This window comes from Schistocerca gregaria, unplaced genomic scaffold (assembly GCF_023897955.1).
Source record: "Schistocerca gregaria isolate iqSchGreg1 unplaced genomic scaffold, iqSchGreg1.2 ptg000720l, whole genome shotgun sequence".
In the NCBI taxonomy this organism is placed as follows: Eukaryota; Metazoa; Arthropoda; class Insecta; order Orthoptera; family Acrididae; genus Schistocerca; species Schistocerca gregaria.
In genome coordinates this window covers 87,233-101,511 of record NW_026062097.1, presented here as the reverse complement: position 1 = coordinate 101,511, position 14,279 = coordinate 87,233, and the positions used below count along the sequence as shown (strand labels likewise).

Below are 14,279 nucleotides of genomic sequence, written 5' to 3'. Positions count from 1 at the left end.
CAGCATTTCGTGTTTACGTGTCGTGTGCTTGTTGCGAACACGTCACCATTTTTTGAGAAAAAATGCCGCTGAGCGTGTCTATCCAATAATACAACCTTTCTTCAGGGGCGTTGAAAAATGAGAAAGGTGTAATAGAAGTACTGAACCAATGGCGAAGAGTGTAGGGGATCAAGTTCAGTCATTTGAATTGTCTGAATTAACGTGAGCTGTACATATGTGAGGTTTAAATGCACCGCGCTCAAGGTGCTATCTACGAGGGGATTAGGTGAATTTAATTCGGGATTGATGAACAAGGGCCTGTTGAGAGTGTATGGGCTATTTCAAGATTGTGTTTAGCAAGTGAGAGGTGAATAGGGGAGATACCGGAGGCAGTGAGCAGTGAACAATAACACAAAAATATTTGTGAAAAGAATGGGCGATTTTAGATGTTTAAATAAATTGTTTGAAAGCTTTGATGTTCTTGTCTGTTTAATTTTATTTCTTGTCTCGTAGTGTGTAGTCGTCATACATCATACTCATCAAGAGAAAATAGACAAGAACTAGGCCGCAGGAACGTATATTCTCGGTTTTAAAGGCGTAACTGATGGGCGACAAGGGTACGCACTCTAAAAAAAGAGTTGATTTGTGACGGAATACCATTTCCCAAAGGAGCGTTTTTGGGTACTCCATCTCTTTCGTGGGGAGAAGTGGGACGGAGAGAATGCGCTACAGCGAGTGGGGTGAAGTCTTGAAGATGTGGTAACTCTGAAAAATAAAGGAAGCAAAGTTGTGTCTAACATTGTCCCTCTTGCACAAACGGTGGCGTTTCTGGACTTGGACTGTACTTAGGAATGATTTCTATTAATGAAATATTGAAAGGAAAGACAAAGTCTACATCTTGGGCACAGGACGATGAAAACGAGGAAGTAGTCGAAGAGAAGGTTACGAGTACGGGGGATGGTTTAATAGGATGAGTGTTTTAAAATGGATGAGCAATAGTGTGTTGTCGCCGAATACGTAGACAATCATTTGATGTCTAAGGATTGGTTGATATTCTTCTATGCGTGTATATGTTGACATGAAGAGTTACATTTATTGACATTGTAGGGACTGCGAAGACTTGGAATACCATCGAGAAGGTTGAAGCAGTTTCTATCAAAGAGCAGCGTACGTTGCGCGAATATACGCGCGATGGGTGAGGTGGGACGAGGTGTTCGAGGTGGCGGAAAAGGGGTTTAAGAAAAAAAAACCGTACATGGTTCGCGTAATTCTAAACAGAGGGACTTGCTAATGATAAACTGATTAACCTTTTGCTGTGTAAAAATTGATGATCCGTCTTATTAAAAAAAGATGCTGCCGGTCTGAGTGAGTCTGATGTAAGAAACGAGCCCTATCGGGTTCGAGACGTGATTCATTCTAGAACTGACCAGACTAACAGCGGCAATCAAAATTCATCTCGCTATGCTGCGACGGATGGATACCAAAGTCACGGCGCCCCTCGCGAAGATTCGGATCGCCAGCGACCTTTTCCACCTCGTAGTTCTTATGAACACCGCCCCTATTACGGCGATGGTCCCTATCAGAGACCACGTGAAGACGACCATTCTCATAGCGGTGATGGCGCTTCTTGGAGAGGTGGATCGGGCTACCGCTCTTCTTACCACTCCCCACCTAAATACCGTCATCAGTACTCTTCGCAATCTTCTTATCCCCCTCCTTCACGCGGGTATGGAGGTGGCGGACATCGCGAGTTTTCGTCCTATCATAGAGCTCCTCTACCTACCTCCCCACCATGGAAAGCATTTGTAGGTAAGTTGCCCCCTCATGTAAGGAAAGAAGACCTTTTGGAATTGTTTCGGGATCTTCCTGTCAGATCTGTCAGCTTGATAAAAAGCAGCTCGAACCAGACGAATTATCCGTATTACGCATATGTAGAGTTCGATGATCTGCCTTCCCTGGAAAATGCCTTGAAGTACGACAATACGGAACTTCTCGGGTCTGTCATTCACGTCAGTGTAGCTACCGGAAAGGCCGGCGGCAGCAGCTATTTTTCAAACTACAACTCCTTCTCTTCTGGTGGCAAGTATTCATCACAGCATAGGCCATTCTCGACCGAACCTAAACCTGCTCCCGACGAGCGAAAGCCCCTTATTCTAGAGCCTCGTACGACACCTCTATCTTCCGACAACTCAAGACCTGATGTAATGTCCAAAGCTTCGAGTAACAGAGACCGCATCTTTGGTTCCGCTCTACCCGCAGATAAAGACTACTACGACGTTCAAGGCTCTCGATCTCAACTAGAAGAAAAGCAGCCTTTCTCCTCAGAAAAACCATCGTCTGCTTATCACCAAGAACCCTATTCCATGGATGAACCTACTATAAACAATGGCACCTCATCGACCAATAAGAGCAAAAATTCGAAAAAAACCCCCAACACCGCCAGCAGTCAGACAACAGAAAGCAATCATGAAACACAACAACACAAGCAACCATCTAGACGCAAAAATGCAGCTGGTATGGCGTCTGTCTCATCTGCCAGCGCCAGTTCCACAAAGCAGACTATTACTACCAACAACCTCTTTACTATACTTGAAGAATTAACGTGACTGAGTTTTTGTTCTCTCTTTTTTCCTCCTCCCGCTTCCCTCTCTCTCCCCAAACCCTAAACGCGCATACGTTCACCTCAAGCCCTCCGTCGTATTCCAGATGCCAACCCGTTAGCCGTAAATAAAAAAACTCGTTCAAACCAACATCACCCTTGCAGTGCAATTATCTGAGCGCTTTCTGTGTCTGTGGTCTACAGAGACGGGGCCGAAAATGGCGCCTGTTCCCACGACTGTTTTTGTGTGTGTTGTACGTATGTGTACCGTGCGCGTCATAGAGAGTTGTGCGAAAAACAATATTTTTGATAATCACGTTCTTCACTCTCGTCATGTCCGACTTGCCTGTTGCACCTACGGAATACACAGCCAGCGTCACCTTGCCGCAAAAGCCACACCTGTCTCAAATGCTCAAAACGTTTAGAGACATAAAGGTAGAAAGAAACAAAAAAAATGGTTCGTTCCATCAGACGTGGCGACAAAAGCCTATCTCTTGTCGCTTCCTCTCTTTTCGTTCAAACTGCAATTTTGAAGTCAGAAAGGACTGGCAGCGACCATTCTGACCTCTCTTTTTTTTTTCGTAAAAAGAACTACTAAAACAAGATGTAATACACGCCGCCAATAACTTTACAGAATCTGCCATAGAAGGGATCAACCAGGATCTGACGCAAATCGTCGAAAATCAGCGGATATTAGAATCAGTACGCACTATATTGAGACCCATTACCCAGTCTCTAGGAAGCCCTGCCATCACGAATGTCACCCTGTGATGCCGAAAAGTAACATAATAATATGCATACGCATGTTCTTATTGTAAATTCTAGGAAGTCGTGGCTCTAGAAGCTCAGTGCCTCAAATTCCTAAATCGGGTGAAAGCGTGGGATCAAACGTTCAGTCACCTCAACCAGGCGTTGAAAGAAGTCGGCGACATTGAGAATTGGGCAAGCATCGTCGAGGATTCCATGAACGAGATAGCAAGTTGTTTGGAATATATCAAAAAAAACCCAAAAAATCCATCGATTCACGCACCCACAAATTGAATGCCTAGACCACACCAAAAACCGCTGAACCATTCATTTTGGTCAGTTTGCGTCATTATTGGGGCGCTATAAAAAATCTAAAAAATTCATGCATCGTAATCAAACAATTACTTGCTTTTCTAGTAGAGACAGTATCTTCCAAGACGAAATACCGAAGTAACTTCTTAAAGCCATTTCGTTAGGCCCAGTAATGCTTATATCGTCGCCACTGTTCCGATCAATTTTGAATCTCCTTCACAGTCGCGATATGAGACGTCGCTTATTTTTTGAACACCTTGAATTACTTTGACTCATAAGCTGTATCAAGAAGAACATGCTGAGAAGTTATCGCACAATCTCCGATCTGGTGTCTTGGAAAAAAAAGCTTCAGTGCGCCAGGTTTCGTCCGGCGCTACAACGCGTTGTACGCCGGAAAATTGTAGGTGACGGTGATTATTACCATTTCAAGCAGTACAATACGGGAAAGTCGGAGCCCCTAGAAGAAAACCAAGGTCAACGAAGGGAACAGCTCTATGAGCAAGACAAAGCCGAGTCACCTCTGACAAATACTCCGACCAAACAAGCGATAACCGAAAAGCCTTTTTTTTCAGAAATTAGAACATGTTCTGATCCATGCGTAACTACACTTTGGCAGACAGGTGGCTGTTTTGATAGAAAAGATTATTTGGTGTACTTACGCGATTTACTCTGCCTCAAACAATACCAAAGGGCTGTTTTTCTATGGCTGCAACTTTTGTTGCAAAGTCATCCTCCAGATGGCTTTGAAAAAGTTTGTCATGTTCGGTCTCTTACCGAGTTAGACCTAAACAAACTATTAGAATTCGACTACGTGGTGATGCCTCAATTATCTCAAACTGAACTTCAAGACACCATCGCCGCCTTTTACTTCGCTAAATGTAACCAGATAGCTATGAAGGTGTGGGTATATCACCAAAAAAAAGAACATGTCCCGATACCGCACATTCGGCTATATTCAAGGGCATTTGAATTTCCTCTCCCAACAAACTGGGATAACGATAACGCTCACACTATAGCGCGCATGATTTTTGTAGCGGAGAGTCTACAAGACCCCGATCTGGCATACAGTCTCTTCCAGCGGCTCATGAATGACGGTGTTCTCGATTCTAACTCACACCGTCGTGTACCCCCCCCAATACAAATGCTGAGCCACTTCACTCAGGTCAAAACATTTGTAGCGACCATATTGGCTCTAGCGCACGCCAACCGCTTTCGTGAACTTTCAGACTGCTGGTCTCTCGCTCGACCGCACTTTTCTTTCATGACAGCGTCACAGATCCGAACTATAATTCGTACCATCGAGCCATTTAACAACGATCACACAAAGCTGTTGACAGCGGAGTTAACCGACACGCTAATGACCCTCAATCCAGCAACAACTCAAAACGTTTACGAACCTTGGATGCCAGATGACGCGCTAACATTTAGGAAAGAGATGACCGATGCCGACAGCCTCTACCAAATCATGTGTCAATTGCGTGTCAGTCAAAAGAATGCGAGTGTCATCGAACAAGTGTTTCTGACCGCTCTGGAAGGCCCGCTTTTTTACGTAAACCCATACCGCATCATAAACACAATGTTCCAAATTTGGACCGAGAGCCACGAGGACACAGGTAAAAAAATACAGCTATGGTATCGCTGGGTAATAGAAAAAGACTATGACTTGACGATTACAACACAAAATTGTTTAATGTGGTGGGCGCTTGCACACAAAAACCCAAAAATGGCAGTTGAATTCTTCAACGACATTCAAGTTCGTGTAGGTCCTAGAAGTTCGAGGTACTCCACGTTCATGTTGTTGTTGAAAGCACTAGCTGAGCTGAGGGACTTGGAAGGTTGTCTTCAGGTTATGCACTTCGTTAAGGAGAGCTGCCTGGGTCAAAAATTCCTTCTAGCCGCCTCTTACCATAGTCTAAAAATCGCTATGGAACACAAAAACCTAGAGGCCGTCGAAAAGGTCGTTGAGATCGTGTCCGTCCACTCGTCCGATTTATATCTCAAGGAGATCCGACCCTTCGTAAAGCAATGGCTAGATAGCGATGAGATGGCGACGGCGGAGACCAGCATAAACCTCCCAGATGACCAACAGGTTACAAAATACAAAGATAGTTTCGTGCAGTGATGCAAAAGCAGTAGACACCGTCCAACCGCAGATATCGAACTATACATTCTCTCTATCAGAGAAGCTTGACGTTATTTTCGGAAACAACCGCTTATCTGGGTTCGCGCCGCTAGGAATGAGTCGAATGATAACCACTATGGCCTCTCCTCTTACAAACGTAGGCGGTAGCTTGAAGTAGAGCCATTGGTTCTTATTGTACTTCAAGAAGGACCAATACACGTCACCAGTGTGAACGGCGTCGATGTATTGCTTAGTTCTAGTAGAGCAGACTAGCTTTTTATACGGTGACCCAACTTTGTACGCAATCACATCTACGATCGAGTGCTCGCTCATCGCCCACGAACTAGGCACTTTAATAGAAACTTTGTTGCGCTTAGGAACGACCATTTCAACTGTGTGCACCTCTTCCAATCCAAGAGAGCCACTTCCGGCACCCCAAGACTCATGATCTGAGTTCAACCACCATACGATAATGCACGTATTGACAACGCAACAGGCCAAGTCAGTACACTCGCGCACCTATGAAAACAGAAATACGTAGCTCTTGTAGGCCGTACAGGGAACTCTACCAAAATACCACCAGTTTCGCAAGCTTTCTAGTGGAAATGACCACCAGTTGTTCCACATTGTTAATTGATAATTAATTGGATTCAGCTTAGGAGAAGAGCCAAGCTGGGCAACGCATCTCAGCTCCTCATTTGACTGATTTAGAGCCTCTCTAAATAGTAAAAAAAAACATAACTTCATTATAATTTTACACAAAACTGCCTCTCTGTATGCGCTATTCACGAATGCACTTCAGGGTAACGCTTGCCACAGCTCTAGCCAGATAGCTTAGAGTAGGCTGGGGGGTCGCACTTCTTCTTGACGAAGCGCACTATGTAAATCGGAATGGTTGCCACAGAAGTTATAACCAATATTTTCCATATAAAGGTAATGTTGAAAATAAACAGTACATCGAAGGTGCTCTTCAGCACCACTATGCTTATGGCGTAGATGAGGAAGCTACCAATTTCAGTTGCGATGATTCTCCAGTCCCAGTGATAGATTTCAAAGGCAATGTTCAGGAGCTGCGCAAAAATCAGAGCGGTGTAGGTAATAGTGACAATAGAGTGCAAAGAGTTGTTGAAGAGGATGAGAGTGATGAGCATTATCATTCCGGCTTGGTATATAGAGATGAAGATCCAAATGAAAAACACCTTGAGGTTCATGTTTCTTCCCTTTTGTAGTTCTTGGTAGAGTTCTGGATACTGGAGGCAGAGAGCTCGTGAAACGTCTGTATCAAGGACAAGAGAGAACACCGCTGCGCAGGTGAAAGCGGTTGTGTACCCTACAGTCAGCCATCCATTGTAAATGGGTATGGCAGAGAAATAAAAGGTAGCAGAAAATATAGCCTGGATGAACGCAATAACGAGCCCACGGTGAATGATAAACTGGGCGAGACGCGCAGAACGTCTATATGAATTTCTTCCGTGCCAAAACAGCAATGGAGCAATAAATGAAAATTGATTGATGCTAAAATCTGCAGCTAGACTTGCCTGCCTGCCCTCACAGCCGACAATTCCCAAACCAACGTCCGCATTTTGAATCATCGACACATCATTACCACCATCTCCGATGGCGCACGTCCGCACACCTATTTGTTCTTTGACTAGTTTTACGATTCCTGCCTTCTGTGTGGGAGAGCAACGACAACACACTACGGCAGGTGCTTCGGCTGCAACGTCGATAAAGAGACTAGGGCAGTTGTCCAGGCAGATTTGCAAAGTACCCCCGTCTATGACCAAGGCTGTATCTTTCTTTAGTGCAAACGCATTCAAGTGCGCGAAAACGTCCGCCTCGTTTCTGGCAATCATTTGGTAAATAGATTGCTGGCGCATCACCATTCTAGCAGAGATCGCGATACAAATTGCCGTCTCTACCTTATCTCCAGTAAGCATCCAAATTTTTATCCCAGCATTGCGCAGTTTCTCCATGGTGGGTTTGACATCTTGTTGCAGCTTGTCCTCAACGCCAGTGATGCAAACAACCTGAAGGTTGTGCTCCAATTTCTCGATAGCAGCTGTAATACTCTTTTCTCGGTTCTGAATGAGTAATTTAGCTGCATTGTAATGCTCGCTCCACGACTCGTACTCTTGATTCGATATATGACGCATGCCAAAGACTAGAGTGCGCAGTCCCTCCCGAGCCATGTTGGAACACTCTTCATCCAACCAGTCAGTCGGTTTAACAATTTTCGACATAGACACGTCCGCGCCCTTCGCGTAAAAGGTAATCTGACCCGTTCGCGAGCTCCTGACAACTATGCCCATGCGCTTCAGCTCCGAGGTAAATGGAAAAAGTGAGAGGATCTCGTAAGTATCCAATTGACCATCCGGTGCTCTAATCGAGATATGCGTCGAACTTCTTGAATCGAGAACCATGCCAACCTCGTCTGTGAGTTTCACGAGAGCAACTTCGTCCGGAGAAGATCCCTGGTATGTTACATTCCCTATCTCATCTCGTATAGACGACACGGTGTGACAGACCGAGATAGCGGTGATGGCAGTAAGAACTTTTTGAGATATCTCTTTAGACCTATTTGACTCAGAAAAAATCGTAGACGAAAAGCTGCTATTTGATTCGTACGCCCTAGAAAGCTCAGTGGCTATATTCCCAATGACCTCTTGGTTGTAAACAACCGAGCCGAGATGAAGCCTCTTAAATACCATCTCATTTTTGGTCAAAGTTCCCGTTTTATCCGTCAACAAGAAGCCAATCCTACCCAATTCTTCTGGTATAGCAGAGTTCCTAACAATCGTTCCTGGAATGAGATGGTCGCGGTTGATAAGATAGGAATATAAAAGTCTGCCCATATCGAGGTTGACGCGAAGTGAAACAGGTATGATAGAAGAAAACATGACAATATATCTCATAAGTAAAACCACCCAATTGCCGCGGAAGCCGTCAAGCGCTTCAATAGAGAGTGCGAGCGTGCCCACCAAAGCAAAGAGGCATTTGACGATAAAATCCAGTTCGTAGTCGAGCTTGCCCACTTTGCTCTTCGGCTGGCTGGTGTTCATTGAAGAACGCCTCTCAGTGCCAGTGTAGATCACCATACCATATATGGTCCCGCTTGCCACGACGGTATCAGCCCAAACGGTGTTTTCCAAGGAAAGTGATTCGTTAATCTCAACACCGTTGGCCTCGTACCTCGAAAATGTACCGACAAACTCGTAGATTTCCTTGCGCGGCACCTCTGCATACAAAGTTGCTTTAATTTGTAGGATCTCATTGACGGACAGCCCTTGAGTCGATAATATGGCTTTTCGTAGTTTCCAATCAGTTTCCCCGTCTAGTTGATCCGTTCGAACAAAAGACCCACCAGATTTTTCAGTTGTCTTCAGTAGTACCAAATCAGCCGGCGCACTTTGGTCTGTGCTTATCTCTATTATGTCGCCCACCTTTAACTCGGAACTCGGGGTAGGCACCAGACCCTCTTGAGTGTGTCTGTAGTAAATTTTTGAGTTTGCCTCTTCGTCACGTTTTCGTCGCTGGTAGTCATCGTAGGCCTCCTTACCGATCGTAATGGTCAACACTAATACTAGAGGTGCGAAGTTCGTAAAGATGTATCCAACTCTCAGAGCGGGGATTAGCTGCGCCAAGCCAATAAGCAGAAAATATGTGTTGAAAAAAAACTTGAACTGAGAATACAATACACATGGAAAAAATCCCCAAAAAGAGTATTTGGTATTAGAGGTGATGTTTTTCGGTAGTTTTCCATTAGTTATCACGTGAGAATTCCCCATGTCCAATTTAATAGTTCTGTCGCTGTAAATCTTTTCAGGCTTGACATATTTTAAAACTGCGGACTTAATATTTTTAAAGAAAGTAGTACATGCATTTCTGGGAGTATTCGTGTCCCTCTCGCTCTCTTGAGTATCAGCCAACATGTATTCCTGTCGTTCGAATGGACTCAATACACATTAGCATAAAGAGTAACAGAAAAAGAGTGCGCAGGATGACAACATCTGAATAATATACAAAAAAACAGCAAAAATATACTAACAAGAAAAAACTCGAGATAACGTCCTAATATACAGAAAACAAAAATTAAACGAGAAAAAACCCGAGGGACAGACAGTACAGAGTGAATATAGTTATGCCAATAATTTAATGTGCGTTTATAAAGACAACGAAAATACCTCTTCGTCGAGACCTGAAAAGTAGTTTTTGGTCTTGTTTAACTTTCTTATATGACTTCGGCTATAGCGAGGGATAGGTAGCTCACTCGAGTGAATGAGCGGAGTATCTTCCTGGGGCATCACGCTCAAAACAATCTTTTCATACAGCTAAGCTTTGCAGACTAATGGGTTGAAATAATATGTATAGATGCTTTTTATGAATTTCTTATACGGCTCCGAAAGTAATATAATCCATAGTAACACAATAAGAATTCAACTATTTATCGCTGCCTCTGATATGTAGTTCAAAGACGTTGACTTAGAATGGACCTATATCATTCGAGGTAAGTTGAGACTGAATCACTTAACCATTTAATCGCGATATATAAATAGTCTAGTTTTTATGATAACAACCGATCTGGTCGATTACACCAAAAACAATATAAAGATGATACACAAGCCTGGTTCACATTTGTTCTACATAAGCCATTGACAACTTATCAGAATTCGGATGCTGATATGGGACGTGCAACTTTTTTGTGTGCTAATTATTAAAACTAAATATTTAGACTGGGGGGACACCTTGTCGCTTCACCTGCTTATTCTGTATTTTTTCATGGCCCGGCGCTCTCGAGAGGTGTATTTGTTGGATTTACACATTCTCAACGGATTTGCTCGCAAAAACACGCAAGCTGAGCGCAGATGTCGTTTATTGGAACTGGGCAGCAGATGATTTTCAAAAACTTGTTATAACATATGGTTGTCGAGAAGTTATAAATTTGGTTAGGGGGCAAAACGAAAAGGCATAGGGTAAGTTGATTAGCAACGTTACTTTGATTTTGCTCTTTAATGTCTCTGCATATCAAAGAAATATTTTGACCTTTCTCCATCTGAATTAGTTGCAGAGTGAGTTTGGTTTGCTGCTATACTTCACATGTTCCAAAGCACGTGCTAAGGAGGTCATGCTGCTGCCCTTTCATAGAATCTTGCTATTTGGAAAAAAATTTTAAAGTCGGCTGAATTTTTTTCGCCTTAGAAGACTTTTTAAAATAACAAACGTCCCCGTTTTAAAATTAATGTCGCCAGCAGAATATGGAACAGACACCCTATGAGATACCCTTTTCCCCAAAAACAGTTCAGGGAGGTTTTGTGAAAGGGTGTAGCCTAGAGCTGAATTCGGAAAGGCCCGATAGTTGCCAACTTCCAGCTTTTTTAGATGAGCAAGAAGATTGGTCTTCAGCTTCGGACAAAATGGTAGGTGTGCTTGTCTATCGAATATAGAGAGAGGAAGATACTGTCCTATTTTATTGTTGTTTCTGTTTCATATGTTGTTTGTTTGACTCGTAAATTTATATACTTGATTAAGTTATTAGAATACTTGGCCGAATACAACAATAAACTTGTTTCAATGACCTCTACGTTGAATGAGAAGTTAGATAGACTAGATTACTCTGTAAAGAGTTCGCTTGATAGAGTACAAAACATCGCTTGCAGACTCGAGCAACTTTATTTTGCTCCATTGACAGAAAGCAACAGTATATCTAAAATTGCAAAGGATGCAGAACACTGCATTACTCAAAACACCATCGCTGGACAAGATGAAACTCCCTCGGCTCAAGAGGCGGACCACATAGCCAAAGACGGTTTATTTTCAATAGACACGGAATTTACCAATAAATGTCTCCAAGCTTTTGATCTACCTACATCCAAGGATTCGCCCTATTCAAATTCTGTACATGAAGGCTCGGCAAGCAACTTTCAGAGAAGTTTTGATTACTTGGATAGCCTTCCACCACTCTTGCCAATCATCGATCCAGATGACTATTCTGGCCTGAATGACACCGATATAACCACCAACGAGACAAACTCAAAAAATCTAAGACGAGATTCAATGATTGAACAGAAGCCTTATACAAATTCAGATATCTATACCCAAACACAAAGGACTATGAAGCCAAGAGAAGGTGTTGCCGACATTGACATAAATCTCTCTTCACAAGAAACCGCCAACTTGGATGAAAATAACATTGTTCAAGAAGGGGTAAGTCCGTCTGCCTCTGTAATTGAGGAGACACCATCAGATCACGATCCGGCTGAAGAAGCTATAGGTTCGATCAGTCAACAATCAAGTAAGGAATTTTATAAGAAAAGACTATCAAAAGTAATTCAGAGCAAACTTCAAGTGTATTTAAACTCTAAAAGTTGTGCGGATTATAGCGCCGAAAAAATTGATGGTGATAGAACGTCAGGCAACTTGACTTCTACTGAAACTCAGCCGTTATCAGACTCAAGCTCAGAGATGCATTTTCCTTTTTTGAGTGACAAGCGATCAATCACTGACCTATTAGAAAAAGAACAGAAAAATGAAGGCTCACCGGAACCTTTGACTTACTCACAGCTATCTAAGACTAAACAAAATGTGAATGATAAAATTTATTCGAGAAAAGCAAATTCCAATTTAACTAATTTAAGTAGTAAATCAATTGATTCTTCTTTACTTGAAGATAATGATACTAAGCTATCTGAATTTGAAAATTACCAAAAAGCTTCGAAGTCTGCAAAAGAGGAGATGCCTAAACACGAGAAGACAGTATTTTCAGGCACTGATAGCCCTCAGTTTCCTGATGCCAGAGATGGAAGCTATGATCTTAATTTTGGTGAATACAGTGATAGAATGCAGTCAATAGATGATTTGGATGACGAGGATGATACTATCTTTAATCGAAATGAAAAGTTGACGAATAGAATCAAAGCGCACGATAAACCGAGAAAAATATTTGAAAACAGCATTTCACCTAAATATAGTGGTAACAATTATCTGTCCAGTGCGGAATCAGTATCACAGAATGTCGTGTCAGAAGTATCTAAAAGTAATATTCAATCTGGTGATGATGAAAATTCAGCATTTGGTACAAATTACATGCCACAAGATACAGTCGGAAACAGAACTATTTCTAAAGCACCTAAGGACAATAATTTGTTCGACGATGACGATGATTTTTTCTCGGATATAGGCTCAACGAAGTTTGTAAACCAAGAGTCCGTGATAAAAAAAGCATCTCCAAGTATAGGTTTATTTGATGATGATGAAGATGATGTGTTCTAGTTTTTGAAAACGGTATTTTACTAGTGTGTTAATATAACAAAATATGCGGTGTATAGCCAGGATAATGCCTTCTAGATTACTAGGCTCGAGTATTTCTTTATTGATTTGTTATCTCGAGATCTACAATTCAATCTATCAACAAGATACAAGCATCATTTGCCATTGATGATCCAATTTTGCTCATAATTGGCGTGACATTCTAATAGAGCTAATATCACTAAAAGTTGGCGCGGTTTCACAGAAGGTCAAACTAAGACATACATTTTCCAATAGTCATCTATCCCCAATGAGCATATCACCTAAAAGTAAGCCACGGGCTTTTCAAGTTTTCATCACCTACTTAGCCAAGAGCAAATACCAATTCGGCTTCTTGCAAAAGGCGTCAAAATAACGCAAATGTAATAACCGAGATATTAAACAAAGAAGCCCAAGAAATTACAAATTTTATAGATGCATAGCAATCAATGTTCTGGGCCGCTCTTCTCAATTCTGCATCTTTGGACTACTGCACAAGAAAATGCACTAAGCGAGGATCGAGTAATTAAAATTTCTCTCCAAAAGGACAGAGAGAAGCGGGCTCATTTTCAAGCACTAAGCTGGTGAATGCAGGCAAATAAAATGGAGAACAAAAATAAAAAGTTGTGCAGATCTAATATTGAAAAGAAACAAATTAATTCGAATTTTATTTATATTCTAGATTAATCGTGTGTTATAAAACCGCCTATCTATCGAACGAGCCGATATACTTCTCTCGGTATCAGCAAAAAAACAAATTTTATAACAACATACAACGCTAAGTTTACACTAAAATTTCCATGGACGTTAATGAAGGAGAAACAATTACGAAAAAATTTTTTATTGCCAGCTAAAAACAAAAAGAGAAGACTCTGTCAAAAATAAGGGTATAAACTAAAAAAAATTTATACTGCCTTTGGAGGGTTTCGAACCCTCGACCTTGAGATTATGAGACTCACGCTCTACCTACTGAGCTACAAAGACCGGATATATAGTAATGTATGAATTATATGTATATATATGCTATGTATAATATAGAAATAAATAAAGCTATCATCTAGCAACTGCGAACTGTGGGTTTCACTCCTCATGCTTTTGCTATAATTTAAAGTTTCTAGGTTTTTCCTATATATTTTTTTCAATATAGAAACTTGATCCATACTATTTTAACATGAAAATTTCACTAAATTTGTGATATTTAAGATTTTTCTAGTTGTTTGCTTTTCAATGAATATG

General features: G+C 41.9%; 3 protein-coding genes and 1 non-coding gene across 6 annotated transcripts; 2 read left to right on the top strand and 2 right to left on the bottom strand.

Moving 5' to 3' along the window:
- Positions 1-459: 459 nt before the first annotated feature.
- Positions 460-2,729, top strand: LOC126320398 (uncharacterized). The gene is made up of 4 exons (XM_049993859.1): positions 460-596; positions 829-927; positions 1,087-1,146; positions 1,330-2,729. The coding sequence occupies exons 1-4, from the start codon at positions 584-586 to the stop codon at positions 2,583-2,585; spliced, it is 1,428 nt and encodes a 475-aa protein (XP_049849816.1). The 5' UTR covers positions 460-583; the 3' UTR covers positions 2,586-2,729.
- A 3,749-nt stretch (positions 2,730-6,478) lies between these two features.
- Positions 6,479-10,474, bottom strand: LOC126320460 (probable phospholipid-transporting ATPase IIB). Of its 2 annotated transcripts, none has more exons than XM_049993957.1 (2): positions 9,637-10,474; positions 6,479-9,442 (listed from the first exon to the last, which is right to left on the bottom strand). In XM_049993957.1, exons 1-2 carry the CDS (start codon positions 9,640-9,642, stop codon positions 6,581-6,583), a joined length of 2,868 nt encoding a protein of 955 aa, XP_049849914.1. In that variant the 5' UTR covers positions 9,643-10,474; the 3' UTR covers positions 6,479-6,580. The 2 variants fall into 2 exon arrangements, with proteins under 2 accessions (XP_049849914.1, XP_049849912.1); XM_049993955.1 differs by having other exon boundaries at positions 6,479-9,697; positions 9,944-10,474.
- A 518-nt stretch (positions 10,475-10,992) lies between these two features.
- Positions 10,993-13,879, top strand: LOC126320392 (uncharacterized). Of its 2 annotated transcripts, none has more exons than XM_049993851.1 (2): positions 10,993-11,176; positions 11,289-13,698. In XM_049993851.1, the coding sequence occupies exons 1-2, from the start codon at positions 11,015-11,017 to the stop codon at positions 13,026-13,028; spliced, it is 1,902 nt and encodes a 633-aa protein (XP_049849808.1). In that variant the 5' UTR covers positions 10,993-11,014; the 3' UTR covers positions 13,029-13,698. The 2 variants fall into 2 exon arrangements, with proteins under 2 accessions (XP_049849808.1, XP_049849809.1); XM_049993852.1 differs by having other exon boundaries at positions 11,004-11,180; positions 11,296-13,879.
- Positions 13,880-13,954: 75 nt separating this feature from the next.
- On the bottom strand, positions 13,955-14,027 carry Trnam-cau (transfer RNA methionine (anticodon CAU)). The gene has a single exon. It is a non-coding gene; the product is annotated as a tRNA-Met (tRNA).
- Between the last annotated feature and the right edge of the window lie 252 nt (positions 14,028-14,279).